The 17,788-nt window shown below is 57.0% G+C and overlaps 1 protein-coding gene across 1 annotated transcript; it reads right to left on the bottom strand.

Annotated features, from left to right (window-relative positions):
• Positions 1-2,458: 2,458 nt before the first annotated feature.
• On the bottom strand, positions 2,459-13,677 carry ELF4 (E74 like ETS transcription factor 4). The gene is made up of 8 exons (XM_032428389.1): positions 13,420-13,677; positions 10,257-10,428; positions 9,739-9,831; positions 8,166-8,357; positions 7,206-7,289; positions 6,937-7,129; positions 5,985-6,347; positions 2,459-5,118 (listed from the first exon to the last, which is right to left on the bottom strand). The coding sequence occupies exons 1-8, from the start codon at positions 13,489-13,491 to the stop codon at positions 4,314-4,316; spliced, it is 1,974 nt and encodes a 657-aa protein (XP_032284280.1). The 5' UTR covers positions 13,492-13,677; the 3' UTR covers positions 2,459-4,313.
• Positions 13,678-17,788: the final 4,111 nt, after the last annotated feature.

Below are 17,788 nucleotides of genomic sequence, written 5' to 3'. Positions count from 1 at the left end.
CGGGCCCCACCCCAGCCGCCTCTCCCTTCCCCGGCGCTCCTGCGCCGGCAGCCCGCCATGGCCAGCTCGACGGCGCCACCTGCTGGACGTTGGTCCCCACGTCCGGCGCGCCAGCGGCCGGGGCTCTCGCAGGCTGCGACCTTCGGGGCCTCGCAGGCGTGGGAGCGGGAGGAGAATGAGCTCGCCCACCTCGGGTCCAGCAGCTTTGGAACCAGCGACAGCCGAACCGCCTCTTTAAAAATACGTTATGGGGTCAGAAAGACCTACGATGGTGAAAATAACTTCTCGCCCCGCCCCTTCCATCGGGCCTGACGCTTCGGCCACTGGGTTCCCCCCAGGGGTGAGGAAACAGTGCCGTAGCTGTGCCGGGAAGGGGGCGGGGCGAAGGGCGGGAGCTCAGGAGTCGCCCGCGGCTCCCGGTGGCAGCGGCGCACAGCTGGAAGCGGCTTCGGGTTCCTCCTCGTGGAGCCTTGTTGCGGGGGGGGGGGGGGGGGGGGGGCGGCGCAGACACCGGCGAGGAAGCAGCGGCCTGCGGTATCACGCGAGGGGTCCAAAAGCTGTGAAAGCCCCCAGGTCTGGGTTGTTCTCCTCCTCCCCCTTCTGCCTGCCACAGTGTAGGGCTGAAATCCCCGTGATTAGCGCCAAGACTCATTCCTTCTTTCAATAAACATTTATTGAGCACCTACTGTGTGCCAGGCACTGTGCTAGGCGCTGGGGATACATCAGTGACTAACACACAGTCCCTGTCCTTGAGGAGCTCACAGTCTATTGGAGGGGCAACATACATGAACACAGAGCTAAGGAGCTACCATGTGCTAAGTGCTACAGTAAGAGGTATACGCAAAGTGCCGTGGGGGCCCAGACGAAGCTCTACTACATCGGCTGCTGGGGGGTGAGGAGCCGGCTCCTGACTCCATGACACCATCGCAGAGGCCAGGATGGTGCTGCCACAGGACTCTGGTCAAAATGAACTTGTCTCCTGAGGGTCTCCTCCAGCCCTCTCCCGTAACTAGATCAGCACAGGTTAGTTAACCAGATTAGCTAATTTAACACTTTGAATTAGGAAAGAAACTGGACAGGGAAGTTTCTTTAGGGGCAGGGGATGTTCAAAGTAGTAACAACTCTCGGGTGCAAGGCTGGGGGGTGGGAGTGGGGGTACCATGAGGGCACTGAGCCAGGGAGGGCTGGCCCTGGGCAGTGGAGCACCTGGGGTGAGTGCCTGTGCAGGGGGGAGGTCAGAGGTCACCAGCCTCAGACTTTGGTCCCCATCTCTCACCAGCTCAACCGGCAATATTCGCTGGTGCTCACTAGATGCTTCGTAGTGTGCCCTGCTGTGGGTGCCACGCCCCCCCCCCCCCCCCCCCGCCCTCAGAAGGTAACACACTAACTGGGGAGACAAAATAGGTCCAGGTCATTGAAGATTTAAGTAACAGTTTGTGATTATAACAGAGGAGATGATGTCACAGGCTGTTCGCGATCAGTTGCCCAAAGAGCGGCAATTGCTACGAATGTAAAATGAAGAACTCCTGTAAGGGTAGGCTGGTGTGGGGAAGCAGCTTCCACAAATCGAGTCTTAAAGGATTCGCGGAGCATTCTGGTTGAGCAGAACCAAGTAAAGCAAAACCACAGAGGTGGGAAACTTCGAAGAGAGGCAAGCTCAAAGGCCAGCAAATCCCTAACTCTGACTGAACAGTACCTTTGGGGTCAGGGAAACCAAGTGAGACGACGACTAGGGAAGTCAGTCGGGACCTCATGGGGAAGGGCCTTGCCAGGTCAATGACTTGGGACCTCACTTTTGGAATTACAGCCCTGAGCCTGCAAGTGCTCCCTCCTCCCTCCTCCAGGACCCCTGGCCTGCCTCAAGATTCAGCAAATACAGGGTTAATGCCCAGCTGCCTACAACAGGTCGGAGGCTCAGTATTTTGAGTATCACCCTACCTAGAGGCAATGAGGAGCCACTGAAGGCCTTTTAGCGAGAAAGAACAGAATCGGTGCCCTGGCAGATCGGAGGGGATGAGACAGGTCACACCGTGGTGCGTGTTGATGTGCCTGGGAGGGGGGGATGAGCTCTGGGTAAGTCTGAGCTAGGCTGGAGGCTCCGGGAATGTGGAAGAAAGGGGAGATTTCAGAGACGTGCCAAACGGCCTGGACTTCAGGAGATGGGGGAGGGGACAGGGTCAAACGAAGGCAGCCATCAGATGGCTCTGAAATGTCAAGCTTAGAAGGTCAGGAAAATGGTGGTACAATGAACAGAAATAGGCAAGTCATGACAGCTTTTTGTTTGTTTTTTGAGGGGAAAGGTTGTGTGTGTGTGTGTGTGTAAAGACTTTAAAATTCATTTGTTTCAAATCCATGTTTGACAGAGGGGCTGTCTTTGAGGCAGGACAGGCATCTGGATGGAAACATGCAGCCGGCCGCTAGAAATGTAAGCAGGAGCTGCAGCTCTTGACTTCAGAGCCGCCCCCGAAGAGCCCAGCCAGAGCCAGGAGACGGACGAGAGCCGGCGGGGTGGAGGGCCCACACTCAGTGCGGCCGGCGTGCGGCCGCTACCCGAGGGGGTGGGAAGTGGTGTCACGAGCCGCCAGGACTCACGGGGACTGAGAACTGTGAGGACGACATTTGATGTCACGGTAAGGGTATCAGTGACCTTCAGATGATGGGTTCTGTGAAATTCGGGGGGGGGCAGGGCACCCCTAACCCATGCAGCGCCTTTGTGCAAATTTTTTTTTTAAGGTGACTCTTTCGCAGGATGTTTCACTTTCCACCATCAGGAATTTGTCATAATAAACAGATTAGAAAAAGGCATTTTAATGCCAAGTGCTGGAGATGTGTAATAAATACACCTGCACACCCATAAATGGTTCCTTTCCAGAGAGAGAGGGAAGAACAGGAAGAGAGTGGGAGAGAACACAGGAGGCTTGGCAGCGACCAGAAGGAGAGAGAGAACAACCTGGGGAGGTAGTTAGGTCAAGTGGATGGTTTTCTACTGAGGACATAGCCAAGGGCCCGGGGCACTGATTCACATTAACCAAATTCACCAAATAGAATCGATTCTGAGGCTGCCATGTCTTAGCTCTTAGCCTTGCCCCCAAATCTGGCTGGAGAGAGGCAAGCTAATTCAAAGAAGGGGAAGGAGGAGTGAAGCCGAGGGGTTCACTTAGGAGAGGATGGGTTGAAACGTCCTCAGAAAGGAAAGATGGAAGCAGGGAACCCTGTTGGGACAGGAGAAGTGTCAGGGGGGCTCACATCCGCTGGCTCCTGTCTTCTTGGTGTGGGAGTCAGGGCTAGGTGCGCGACTTGGGAGGTGAGAGCCAACGGTCCACTCAAGGTCTGCGGTAGCCATCCTGCGGCGGGGAGGGGGGGGGCGGTTGGCAAACCTACAAGGTGAGTAGAAGGCAGGCTGAGCAGCGGGCACGCACAGGCAGGAAGGGAGGCAGCCCCAGTGTCCACGGCTACACGACTACCCCCAGCCACGCCGATAGGAGGGAGATACCGGGGCGACACTAATCAAGAGGGACCCCCGGATCGGGGTGGGGGTTGGATAGGCCAGTGTGCCAGTGAAGGCTGGTATTACAGCCAAGGCTCTTGGCACAAACATTCGGTTAATCCAGCCCTGTGTGGGGACTTCGTATCTGGGTCCGACCCTGTCCCTTTGAACTCGTCTTCCCCAGCACACACACCCATCGAAATCCTCCTACCCTGGATCTGCTCCAGCTCTGTGACATCTCTCCCAACTGGATTCAGCCTGTACCCCATAGCCTCGGGGCAACTGAATGGTTTGTCCAAAGGGAATTAGAGAATGCTTCCCTTAAAAAAAATCCCCATCTCTGCAGCTGACCCAGAGACACACACCCTTGAAGACCTCACAGCTCCACCCCCTTCCTCCCCAAAGAAACAGAGATACAGACCCACGAGTACACACACATACATACAGAGATATTCACATATGGGATAGGAAATTCCCCGTGGAGGGAACGCAGACGGTGAGAAGCCCCACGAAAGGACTCTCCCCACGAGGCCCCTGCATCGGCCCTGGCCACAGACTTCTCAGGAGGTTCTCCCTCCATCACCCAGTCAGCCCACGACCCTGGCAAGAGCATATCCCCTAGTGCTCTTGAAGGCCATGGTCTGACGCCAGGGATGCTCAAACTGGGCATGGCTTGGCCAAGGTGACACCGGGCAGAGGTCGGGGACAGGGGATCCGGTGTACTGAGATCCCACCGAAAAGTAAGGGCAGGTGTCCTGCTCCGGTCAGTCTCTGCTATCGAAGTCCATAGAAAAAGGCTGCTCAACTTGGCCCCCGGCCCCTTCATTTATATGTCATGGGGCTCCATCTTAATAAGCGAGGTGGGGTTGAATGGGGAGAAGGAGGCTGGGGTTGGGGATCTGGTCAGTAGGCTCCCAGAGGTGGTCACACTAGGCTCAGCCATAAACAGGGACCCTGAGCCTGAGGAGAGCTCAAGTTCAGCCACTGGGGTCAGCCCAACAGTGGGGCGGTTGGGAGAAGAGAAAGTCTGGTTCCCCAGAAGGCTCGGATTGTGGGAACCCCTTGAAACCACCTGGGTTGGAAGTGGCTGAAGGTGAGCCCGATCCCTCAGGAGCTCCCTCAGGGTCTCTTCGGGAACCAGCAGCCCCTCCACGGGGGCCCCAGTCACCATGCCCTGCACATATGAGGAGGGCCTCAGCGGCCCCTCCTTGACCCCAGCGGCTGCGGTGGCACCGGAAGTCCTGATGAAGGCAGCAATGACAGTCCCGGGGGGCTGAGGGCTGGGCCCGGCCGGTCCAGCCCCTGCGATGGAGGATGGCACTGGGTTGGTCGGACGGTTGGCCCCAGCCAGAAGTTGGGGGAGGCCACTGAGAATCAGCGGGGCCCCCGGTGCTGCCACCTGACTTTCTTGGAAACTGGTGCTCAGGGGGAAGGAGGCCTGCAAAGTGAAGGTGTCCTTGAAGGTCGAAGCAGGCGGAACACTCTGGAGAACGAGCTGTGTGGAAGCAGGCGTACTGGCAGGGGGCCCGCTGGTCAGCACTGTGGTCAGTGGGATTGTCTGCAGGGTCAAGGCGGAGCCCGACCCCACGGGGGCCACTCCCAGGTGGATGTTGCTGGGCACCGAAGAAGTACTGAGAAGAAACAGAAAACAGGTTTGGTCAAGGCAGGAGGCATCTCCCAGCGGGCTGGGGAGGAGGGCCCAGGAGGAGCAGAGCTGGTTGAAGGTGTTCTGTCTTTGTTGCTGGATCGGCGAACGTCTACTGAGCACTTAGTACAGGTCAGGAATCTTCCAAGCAGCCCATGCACTGAGATTAATAATCTGACTTTACAGCTTGAGGAAACGGGAGCACAGAGAGGTTATGTAACTTGCCCCAGACCACACAGCTAGTCGCGGGGACCCACATCTAGGCCTTCTGACCCCAGAGCTCCTGTCCCTCACCACGCCGCTCCAGCACCTTCCTGCCTCAGAAGGGCACCTTGCCCCTGCCAGCCTAGCAGGCGCCACGTACACAGAACTCAAAACCCAACCTTCTCAGGGAAAATGTGGAGACACTTAGCATGGACAGGAAGCAGCGAGAGCTTTCCAGGGGGGCCTGGAGGGCCCGAGGGAGGCAGAACGGGCATCTCTGTCACGTTCTCTGTTGCCTCTTTTCTGGAGTGGAGGCGGCTTGGGGAGATGGGCCCCGATGTGGAGGTCGCTGGTGGCTGCTGGGGGAGCACTCTGAGATAACGGGAACAGCCCCAGCGGGTGACAGACGCCGCCCAGGGCAGGGGGGCTGGCTTTGCCACCACTGTGGTGTGCAACCGTGGGCAAGTCACTTTTCCTCTCTTGACCAACAAGCGCCCCACTGGCTTCCCTGGGATCCTGTGAGGTTCCCGTGAGACTGGAGACACCACAGAACTCGGCAAGAGGCTGACCACGTCCACCCCCCGCACCCCCCCGCCCCCCCGCCATGAGGCACTACGGGAGGGTGTGTAACGGCTCCGGGGCCCTTACCTCACGGCTCTGGTGAGTTTGGCCTGGCTCTCTGGCAGGGAGGTAGTGGGGATCTCCTCATCTACAGACAGTCCCAGTTCCAGATTCGCAGATGGCTGTAAGCCAACGTTCTGAACCTTTGGCTTCTCCCAGGAAGGGCCTCCCTTGCCCTGGGGAGCAGCTCTGGCCGAGACCCTGGAACTGGCTCGGCGGGTGGTGCCAGTGGTGGAGGTGGAGGGCGTGGAGGCCTGAGGGGAGGCCGCCGTGACTTCACTTCTCTCCTCGTCATCTTCAATCACCACCAGGTCCTTGGGCATCTCCTTAAACTGGTACACCAGCCTCTGCCCTTCCACTTTGGCCAGGATGCCTCTTTGGTAGTAATATCTGGGGGACAAGGGGCGGGGAGTGGGGAGTTAGGCAGGGACGCACCGCCCTCCGGGGCAGGGCGGGCAGGCGGCGGAGGCTGGCCGGGCAGCCAGATGGGAGCCCCGCGTCAAGGGAAGGGGTGAGGACAACTCTGGGACTTGAAAGGCTTTTATGAAATTTCTGAGCTCTCCCCCTGAGGACACAAAGGGCCATGAAAAGGGGTTTCAAAGGCTAGCCCCACCCTGCGTTGGGGGGAAGGACAAGGGGGGAATGCAGGATAGGAGGGGATGGCTGGTGGGGAGCTCAGCTGTCCCCCAGCCTGCACGACTGATGACGGCTAACTCGGGCCTGTCCCCGAGGTCTCTGGCCAGCAGAACGCCCTTCGTGGGCATGGGAGGCCCCCAAAGGCTCTTGTGCTACAAAAAGAGAAAAAGCGAGGATAGAACTCTAAGAGGGCGGGCAGTGTGCCCCCCAGAAGGGGTCTGGGGACGGGCTTAGGGGCAAGCAGATGGGAGCGTCAGCAGACTCTAAAGCAGGAGGGACGTCTCAGACAGAAGAGCTTCGGAAAGCCCCCAGGGCAGGGACTCGGGGCCCCAGCAGCTCCTACCTCAGTGCCCGCCCCATCGTCTCGTAGTTCATGTCGGGCTTGTTTTTCTGCTTCCCCCACAGCTTGGACACAGCTTTGGAGTCCACCAGCTTGAAGATGCCCTTCTCTCGCTGGGTCCACTTGATGTACTTCGGGCAGGTGTTCCTGTCCTGCAGAAGCGCGAGGAGGAACTCCCACAGGTAGATGGTGCTGCCTGCAGAGGGCCAGCTGGTGAGGAGCCGCCCGGGTACCCTGACCCCCTTCCCACCTGGCCTGACTCCCAGCCCTACCTTTGCCGTCCTTCGATTTCTTCCGTATGGGGATGCTGGGGTCAGTGACCGGTGAGGTACTGCGGGTGCCCTTTGTCTTCCGGACTGGGAGGGGAAGGGGGGGCAGCAGGATGAGGCTGAGACCACACGGAGGGCTGCAGGGCAGGCTCCCGAGTGGGGTGCCACGTCAAGAACCAGGCCACCGGGGCCAGAGGCCCAGGACTGCTCTCCACAACCGCGGCCCTCAGGCTCCCGCGCCCGCCCAGTGGCCCGCCCTCATGCTCAGGCCCCAGAGGTAGACCAGAACTCTACTGCCCACGCGGCCAAGGAGCATAGTGCTGACAAATGAGTCACCTTTCGAAGAACCCAACCCGCCGAGCCTGATTTTGGAAATGAGAAGGCGGCCTCAAGGTGCGGCTGTTGTCCAGGTAAGTGTGAGACTGGGGTTTTGGTCGCCACACCGACAAGGCAGTATTAAGCAGTCCTTGCCTGAGTAAATCAATAACATCAGGGCTTGGGAAAGCCCAAAGTCCTCTCGCGCAAATAGCCCAAGCTCCACAAGGTCTGAGGAGGAAGATAAGCACATAGCATGAGGCGTCTTTTATAGGCAGAGGGCCCCAGAGGGCCAGGGACTGGCCAGGGGGCCAAGCCTGGTGTCCGGACACCTAGACTAGGATTCAACCCATTTGGGACCGTCGGTATTTCTGCACGAGTTTACCTATCTGCTGGGCTGACAGGAGCGGCGTGGGAAATGTCAGCCTTTGGGCAGGCCAAACTGTACAGAAGGGAGGACTTTTCATCCATCCCCTGTCACACCAAAGAGCTGTCCTCTGAATGTGTCTATGAGCCTTGACCCACTCACCCCTGATAGGCTCCCTGACCCGCCCCCCTCCTACCACACCCCCCTGAAGACAGACAGACAGACACACACGCACACACGTGCACACACACACTTTCCCTCTCTCTCTCTCTCTCTCTTACTTCTCTTCTTTGATTTTCCAGTCTTCTTGGCACTTTCCTCTCTGGGGACCTTCTCCTCCAGACAATGCCCCTCCTGGTCATCAGTGTCACCCGCCTGGTTCAAGGCATCAGGCTCAGAGACAGGAAACAGGTAGTTGGGCAGAGTGGCAGCCGGAGCAGGGTCTGAGTCTGGAAGCATTTCGGAGGTGCCGACTGCAAGGAGAAAGGCCTGAGGTGCCTGAGCTGCCTGAGGCCCAGGGCAGGCCGGGAGTGTGGTCTCCCGGCACTTAAGAGAATGGTGGGCTCCTGGGGAGGGCGGAGGAGCCGCTCCCCACGGCCCCAGATGCAGGATACACCTGAAAATGCCTCATGTGTCTCACACCACGAGGACAGGAAACATCTGCAGGGCTGTGGGCATGAGCTGGTCCCAATCACGGCTGCCACATTTACAGCCCCCTGCCGGCAGTGGGGAAGTTCCAGGCAACACCCAGGGTAAAGGGCCACCTTGATTTCGTCATTCACTTGTTTTACAACTGGAAGGCGCCTTAGATATCATTTAGCCCAATTCCTCTGCTTTCTTGATAAGGAAACTGAGATCCAGAGATGGCAGGGCATGTGTCCAAGGTCACACAGCAAGTGGGTGCCTGGTACATGTAGGCATTCAGTAAGTATTTGCTGAAGCCTGAGTGCACATTAGTGACAGGGTCAGGAACAGAAGTGCTGGCACTCTTAACTGGCAGCTTTGGGCTTTTTCCCCCCGCGGGATCCCCAGCCTGCCCTCGGGAAGGGGCAGTTAGGGCCAGAAGCCCTCCTGTCCACGAGTTGGGCAAAGGCCTGGGGGTGGGGTGGGGCAGGAGCCCACGTGGGGGGCCTTCTGGGGAGGTGGGGAGCCAAGCTCCAAGCCTGGCACATTTCTAAATAAGCCACGCCCTGCACAGTCTTTGTGGGGGCCCCAGCAAGAGAGCAGAGGGGCCCGAAAAGTCACCCTGGCCAATAGTAGTCAGCCTTCAGCCTTAAAAAGGAAGGAATTTCTGACATATGCTACAACATGGACAGACCTTGACATCATTATGTTAAATGAAATAAGCCAGTCCCCAAAGACCACTACGGTGTGACTCCACTCCTGTGAGGTCCCTAGAGTAGTCCCATTCATAGTGACAGAGAGTAGAGTGGTGGCTGCCAGGGGCTGAGGGTAGGGGAAAATAGGGAGTTAGTGTTTAATGGGCACAGAGTTTCAGTTTTGCAAGATGGAAGGTTCTGGAGATGGATGGTGGTGATGGCTGCCCAACAGTACTTAATACCACTGAACTGGACACTGAAAAATGGTGAAGGTAGTCAATTTTATGTTATGTATATTTTACCACAATTTAAAAATTGGAAAAGGAAAGTCCCCCTGGCCACCTTTTCCCTGTCTACACTGCCCCTCTGCCCCCCGCCATTCCCGCCCCAGCTCAAGAGCACGTTTACCCGGCCGCAGCGGCTGTGGGCACGCATATCTGCGTGCACACGTGCCTGCGAATCCAATACATGGACATGGTATTTTTAAATGGCATTTTTTGTTGCCTCGAGTTAAGGCACCAGGGTTCACACTTACAGATCTGCTTCTCATCCAGGATGTCGTTAGGAGACTCGACATTGAGCAAGACTTCAGTGGTTGACATGGTTTGTGAGGTTGCTTCATTGTCATCTGGTTCCAGGTTCCATGGTGTGGGGCGCAGGGGGCAGAAAGAAAGTTCCCTCAGGGCTCAGGGCAGGGGTGGAGCTCTCATGGGGCCAGCCCAGGGAACAGTGCTAAGAAGCCAAGGGACCCGGAAGGGGCTAGCGTGCCACCTACTGACACTCTCCACCTTTTCTCTCCGCTCACCCCAGCCGGTCTCCCCTTCACTCTGCCTCGTCCCACTGCATCTTGAAAGACCACGGATCCATTTGGATGGTTTCCTCCTCTATGAAGTGACTACCTTTTGTTTGTCCTAACCACGCTATCTAATCTCCCACTCCTGCAGGCCTTGCCCTTGCTGCGTGGGGTCACGGAAAGCCACTGCGGGCTGCTATATTCCCTGATGGCAGTACCCCTTTTTCTTCCACACTCCCCTGCCCGGGAAGGAAACAAACCTGCAAGCAGAATACTGCCCTCCAGAATCTGATCCTGTGTCATGCACAAGGTCCCATCCGTTATGATGCCATTGTGAACGTCGTCCAGCTCCAGTCCTGAGTACAGATGCAGTAGCTCGGGGTAGGGTACCTGCTCCACGATCACAGCTGGGAACACCGAGGGGTCCTCCAGCTGTGCACAAGACAGGGGTCCGGTTTAACGCTCACCTGCCTCTTCCAGGAAGCCCTCCCTACCAGAATCTGGCCCTTCTTGCAATTCCTAATTCTTGGAGCCCCCAGGGCTTGTCCTTTGTCTGGGATGACACTGCTCTGGGTCCAACCTCACTAGGTGATGCTTTGAGTGGATTCTTTTTTTTTTTTTTTTTTAAAGATTTTATTTATTTACCCGACAGAGAGAGACACAGCGAGAGAGGGAACACGAGCAGGGGGAGTGGGAGAGGGAGAAGCAGGCTTCCCAGCTGATCAGGGAGCCCGATGTGGGGCTCGAACCCAGGACCCTGGGATCACGACCTGAGCCGAAGGCAGACGCTTAACCGACTGAGCCACCCAGGTGCCCTGCAACTCTTTTTAAAAATTATGTATATAAGGAATTATACCAGAATGTTTCTAATAATTATACTTTGATTGTGGGACTTTGGGTGACTTTTTTCCCTTTCTTCCCAGTTTTCTGTATTTTCCAAATTTTCTTTCATGGGGTTGTTAATTTTTTTTTCATGAAAAAAGAATGAGAATGTTCAGTTCCGCCTAACGTTCCTGAAGGATGCAGAAAAAAAAAAAAAACCTGATAAAACACCATTGGGTTTGGCCACTGGGCAGTCACCCTGGCTAGAGCACTTTTAGGGGACTGCTGGGGTCCCAAGGCACATTACAGCAGATCTCAGAGAGGACGGACTGAGGCAGGCGGTCAGATGTAGTGATGAAGACCACAGAGTTGAGAGCTGTCTGTCCAATATGGTACCCACTAGGCATGGGTGACTGTTTAAATGTAACTGTAAAACTTTTTCAAGATACAAAGTCCAGTCCTTCGGTCGCGTTAGCCACAGTTCAAGTGCTTCATAGCCTCTTGTGACTAGTGGCCCTGTACTGGACAGGGCAAATACGGAACACTTCTAGTAGCTCAGAAAATTCCATTGGATTGTCCTGATCTAGAGCTAGACAACCTGGCTTTGAAACCAAGCTCTGCTACTTAGTAGCAGTGGGACCTTGGGCAAGCCACCTAATCTTGCCGTGCATCGGTTTCCTCATTTATAAAATTGGGGTGGCCATATTAAACAACACCATAGGGTTGTGTAAACAGATCAATGCGCATAAAGCGCATAGAACAGGACCGGTGTAGAGTCGGCTCTCATCGAGTGTTTTAGGTATCAGGGACTTCTAGGAGACTAGTAATGCTTTTATTTCTTAACCTGGGTGGTGAGTTCATGGGTGTTCATTTTGTAATTATTCATATATATATATATATATGATTTATATACTCTTTTGTATTAATGATACATTTTTCAATACAAATGGTTTCCTGAAAGGGAGAGAAAGGAGGTGAGAATGTAAGCACAGAGGGTGGAGACCATACTGATGAACAGAAAGGAGTTAAGAAGGTGGTGGTTTTTTGAAGGAGGTGGGTAGAAGGGAGAGAAGACCTGAAGATGTTCTAGGTTGAGGAGAAAGGTCTGGAAGGTCTGAAGGATTTAAGAGAGAGACATTGGAGGTGACCAGTGGTTTGAGGTCTTGGAGGCAGGAGAGAAGAGTTAATTAAGTACGGGGAGGAGATACCGCTGGAAGGAAGAGGGACACTTCTTCGTCCCGGGTCAGCGGGAAGGAAACAGGAACAGTGATGTTATCAGTAAAAGGGAGAAGGGAGGGAAACAGAGGGTGTCCTTGGCTTCTCTGTGAATTGGAGCAGAAGCTGTCTGCTGAGGGTGGAGGGGCAGGTGTGGGATTGGGAGGGAAGAACAGCCTCCATGAAGAACAGTTAACAGTTGCTGAGCAGATCAGAAACAGGCAAAAAATGACTAGTAGTATCGAGAACCCAGGTATGGTTAGATTTTTCTTCCCTTCTCTTCCCATGGTGCCTTCCACCAGGCGAGGCACACCACAGATGTTGGGTAAGACTGAGCAACTTGAGGTTAAGACCCCACGGGACAGAAAGTACAATGTGCTCAGAGCCCACTAGGGGGCAGCCCTGGGTAGGCCGCTAGAGGTCGGACGAAGTTTTCTGTCCTCACAAGGATTCAGCACAGAGAGCATCAGTATTCGGCTGGGGTGCCCTTAGAGATAATCCAACTGGATCTCCTCTTGGTGAAGAGGGGAAGATGGCAGCCAGATAGGGTAGGGGACAGGACTTGCCCAAGTGACACTGTGGCCAAACTGGGATCGGAAACCAGGACTCCTGACTCTTAATCTTCTGTTCCTTCTACCGTTCCTGGCTGCCTCTTCTCCAGTTTGTGGAAGGAGAGGAGTGGAGGGCAGCGATGGGTGTGCCGAGACACCATCCAAAGCGTACAGCCAAGTGCATGGAAAACGTGCTCTCTCAGCCCCAGTTCAGAGCAAGACAAGGAGCGGTAGGGACCTAAGTGCTGAAATTCTGTCCACTTTTTCACCTTTCCCTCACCAGAGAACCCCATTTCCAGATCTGGATCCTCGGATTGAGGCTGAAAAGTTGGTTCTGGAAGGGCCCGTCAACCAGGCTAGAGAATGGAGTCTGAAGGGGCCAGGGACTGGTCTGTGCCCTGTGGGGCCGGCAGGCAGAGCTCACTCTTGCTATGCGGTTGTCCTGGCAGCTTTCTCACTGTGATGCTGCAGGTGAAGGGAAGGGGACAGACATGCACATGAGGGTCCATGGGCACCTGTGCGTCCGGCCCCCACTGCTGATCGAATGACAGCCCAGCTGCTGTGTTTCATAGCCGCACGGCTGGCTGGGTGACGGCGCGTGGCCCGTGACTGCACACGGAATGACCGCCCAAGGACTAGTGACTGGCCGCACGAGTGACGAGCAGGCGCACAGTCTGGCTGGCAGGCAGGCCCGGTGGCCTGGACCTAGTAGGGGCTTGATCTATATTCGCCGACTGGCTAGTCGGGGGTTCCGGCTGGCTTGCTGTCTGCCGGCCTGTCTGTGTCTATCTGATCGTCCACCTGGCCGACCGGGCTCTGTTCTCTGGGGCCATACCTGGTGGATATCATCCATCCCGTTGCTTGCAAACTCAAAAATCAGGTCACTGGGCTGCAAGGTAATAGCCATGCTGTCTCCTCAGAGAGCTGACAGCAGGATTTGCAGGGCCCTCTGGAGCTGCGGGGGTGTTTTTGACGAAGAGATGCTCTTCAGGTACTTGGAGCTTAGAGCCTACACCCCGAGCCACAGTAAAATAGGGGGTGTAGAGAGCTGGAGTAGGTGGTGGCCTATGCCAGGTTCAAGGCTGCATGCTGGGCTGGGCCAACCACGGGGGTGACCTAGGGAGAAGGGAGAGACAGGGGCAATGAGTAAGTCACCTTCCTTGAGCTTTGTTCCCAGGACGCTAGCCAACAGCAGGGACCCTGCCACCAGGGCCAGACTGCCAAAAGGGGAGGATGATAGGAGAAGGAAGGGGAAGAAGAAAGGAGGCAGGTTAAAAAAAAAAAAAAAAAAAAAGAAGGAAAAAGAGGAAGTTAGTTAACAGTTGCGTCCAGTGGGAAGTGGCCGAGCCTCAGTGTCAGTCTGTCAGCAGCGTCTGCACCTGAGCCGGCCGCGAAGACACACAGCCTCCCTCCGTTCTCTCCTGCCTCCTCTGGAGGTGACAGATCGAGGGACTCTGGGCTCTCTCCACCCTGAAGATTAATCTCCAGGGTGTGGCCACAGGGGAAATCAGGGCACCCCATCCGTCCTTATAGATGGGACAGCAGCATGAAGAATCCTTAAAATTCCCTTGGCTCAGAAAGAATCTTGTGTGAGAGGGAGTGGGTTAGGGACACATGGCGGTACCAGGTGCTCTTCCAGGCTCTGCCTGGCTCAATCTACCTTGGACGTGGGGGCCACTCAGCTCTGAAGGGCAGAGTCTACGGAGGAAGAAACGTCTCAGCGTGGGGGGTTGTGCGGTCAGGGCCAGTGCAGGTCTGACCCTGCTCCTGGGGAGGGGACTCTGGGAACTGGCCACGCCCCCAGAGAGCCCCGAGACAGAGGGCCAGGTGGGCCACAGGCCCTGCGCACTTATCGCGGCCCCGCCCCCCCCTCCCGCTGCCTTGTGTGGGTTCGCGCTCTTGCTGCAGCTTTGCTTTCAGTTTCAAGGCTGAACTGTCACCCTGGGAACTTGAGAGGAGAGCCCCAGCTCAGGGAGGGGCCCACAGAACCTTCCCCATCCTCCAGGGCTGGCTCAGCCCCCCCCCCCTTTTCCAGGACACCTGTCTTCTGCAGCCCACACGTGTCTCCTCTCCCCAGTGCCTCCGGTGCCGACAGCATGCCCCTCAGACCCCCGCTCGGCACCCGGGCCTCCAGTGGTCTGCTGCCGTGGCCCGTGTGCCGACCCCCCGAAGCCTAGCTCCCACTCCCACGGCCCCCCTGCCAGCCCGCTCTGCGCCTCTCCTCCCGAACGCTTGGGCTTTGCCACTTGCAGGCACCTCAGCTTTGGCCCGTAGGGTTGTTTTTAATGGTACGCTCGTGTGTGCGGACATGGGGTGGGTCTACGAACAGCCCGGTTCAACCACGAACGCCTGAAGAACTGGGTCCACGCACCACAGCAGGAGCGACACACCTGCCCTCCAGGTTCGGCAGTGCCAGGGTGGCAAAGCCTTCTTCTGGCCCCGAGAGAAATGAGGAACTTCAGAGAGGGGCAAAGGAGAGGAAAGGGAGGAGGACCATGGGTGACCTCTCTGATGACCGCTCTCCCCCACAGGAGACACCCAGGCCTCTCCCACTTCCTTTCCGTTAGCCCACAGGGCTGGCTCCGCCCGCTCCCCACCCCCACCCGCACCCCCCGCACCTTTCCACCCCCGCCCCCCAACACAAAACTTCAAGAAGTCGCTCCACTCAACCTGTCAGGTCTGAGTTTCCTTTGGGTGAAGGAGACAGCCCCGCTAGGACGAAGAGGAGGCCCAGGGGAAAACACGGTCTGGCCTGGGTTCCACCCCTCCCACCCCACCCTACCCCCACCCGGCCCCGCCTGTGACCCAGTCTCCTGTGGCCCGCCTGCGAAGCCTCCCAGGGCCATTTATGCTTGGAAGGTCTGTCTCCTCCAGCCAAAGCGCCCCAAGGCCCGCATTCCGCAGCTCCCCGCCCTGCCTCCGGCCGGCTGTCTGCCCCCAGGAAGCATTCTCATACTAATCAAATGAAAGGGATCACTTTCACCTAATCCCACTTTGTCTAAACACGAAACTCCGGTGTCTGCCCCCGCTCCCCTCAACGAGGTCATTCCGCTGCAGCCCTTCCCTCCAGGTTTGCTCATCTCTGGCTTCTCTTCCCAGATCAGCACTTGATGTTTGCGTGTTCACTGGTGCTCTCTGCGTGTGGACCTTCCGTGCACCTTCCTGACCTCCCCCATTAGGCGGTGGCTTCCTGGAGGGCTGGGACATCAGTGGTCATCAGTGAAACGTTAGCACCTTGCACGGTGCTTCGCGTGTAGCACACACTCGATTTATGTTTGCAGAACAAACACATGAATGAACTAATGAATGAATGAACGGACGAATGCATGAATGATACTGGTCAGTCAGTACCAGTGAGGTGTATTTTCTGGGCAAGAAGTATATCCATGTGGGGCGCCTGCGTGGCTCAGTCAGTTAAGCATCTGACTCTTGATTTCGGCTCAGGTCACTATCTCAGGACTGCGAGATAGAGCCCCGCACGGCGGGCTCCGTGCTCAGCAGGGAGTCTGCTTAAGAGTCTCTCTCCCTCTCCCGCCTCTCTAAAAATATATATATCCACGTGTACATTGGTTGTGGGGTGGGTGTTGTGCACCCAGGCTTATGAGAGAGAGAAATGTGTGCTGTGTGTGACATCTGTAGAGTTTTGCACTGTAATCGACCATGGGGGTTCTCACCGCGGGTGTGCGAACACACCACGGATTTACTCGTGTGCAGGCTGTGCTCGCGTGCCCCGAGCGTGGGGATGTGTGCACAAGGGCCTCTGTGTGTCGGAGGGCTGCCCGGGTCGGGCCAGCAGCGCCACACGCTCCGTCCTGGGCTCCTCCTCCTCCACGCCTGCCTTCGTGGGAAGAAGAAGGACAAAGCGGAGCTAGTGCCTGCTGCAGCGGGGCCGCGGCGAGGGGGGCTGGGACGGGCTGTCACTGCTGCTGCCCCCTACCCCGGCCACCGAAAAGTCAAAGTCCCGTGCTTCCCGGGAAGGAACGGCGCCGGCCGCAGAATATGGAGGTGGTGGGGGCGGGAAGGCCGCCCGCGCACGGTGCTGGACGGAAACCTGGGCCATCGGTGCAGAGGGCTTTGAAAGAAGAGACTAATCCAACTGCATTCTTTCGGTGTCCACATGTCTAAGTACCTAAATTCAGGGCCTGGTTGGTGCAGGTTCTGCTGACCCAGGGCCGGGGGCACTGCGAGGGTGCTGCACACAGGACCCAAGGCTGAGCCTGGTGTCCTGTTCTGTCCCGGCGCCAGCTTCCAGCTGGGGTTGGGGGGGGGGGTGAGGAAGTAGCTGTCTTAGGTTTGTTGGCCAAGGCTAAGAAAACTCCCATCCCAGCCCCACCATGGAACCTTCCAGTCCAGAAAGCTTTGCCCCTCCCCCCTCAGATGTTTGAGGATTTGAAAGTGAGAGGTGGGGAGACGCTCATTTGCATGTCACTCACTCTCCCCGGCAGAGGAGCGAACCACCCCCCCCAGGTCCCTCAAAATAACCTCCCTCTCCCAGGAACCTGAAACCCAAAAAACCACCACCACAGAAGGCCCGCCCTGCTGGAGGCCAGAGAGGCCCACACCAGGGGCGCTCCTCCCTGGTGTCCTTACAGACACACTGAGACACAGCTTCGGTGGCCTAGAGCCCCCGACACTGCCTCGACGGTGAGCGGGGCGCTAGGTGGGTACACACAGACACTTGGCTCAGTGACAGACGTGCCTGGGAAGGCCCCCACCCGCCCCATCACTGTACAGATCACAGCTGGCTCCAGTCGGAGTCGGCTCCCAGGGTGGCAAGAGCTCCACTCCTTTCACTCCCCTGGAGGCCACGGCAGGATCCCTAGCTCCCAGGGCCTGTCCTACTTGCACTGAAAGCACAGCGTCTGGAGAGCAGATGGCCCCGGACACCGTGTGCGAGCGACTGCGTGCCACAGGGGGGAGCAAGCAAGCGGCGGCGCCTACATCCCCAGCCTGCAAACGCACACCTCGGGCTCGCTGTGGTTCTGACTGCATTTCAAAACCAAAAGAGCAAAATAGAAGTGGTTTGGGCCGCTCTCTGCGTCATCACAGCTGGACCCCCTTCAGCTGTACAGACCCTTTCTGGGGCTGTCACTGGAGCACGTCAAGCGGTGTCCAGCACCCACCCACTGGGCCTCCTCTGCATACAGGAAGCAGCCCCTATGTGGAAGCCGCATCCACAGTCTCCGTGGAGCGAGTTTAAATCT

Source organism: Phoca vitulina, unplaced genomic scaffold (genome assembly GCF_004348235.1).
Source record: "Phoca vitulina isolate PV1807 unplaced genomic scaffold, GSC_HSeal_1.0 scaffold39, whole genome shotgun sequence".
NCBI classification, from domain to species: Eukaryota; Metazoa; Chordata; class Mammalia; order Carnivora; family Phocidae; genus Phoca; species Phoca vitulina.
Note: the sequence above shows the minus strand (reverse complement) of the source record. Positions and strands in the feature narration are given on the sequence as shown.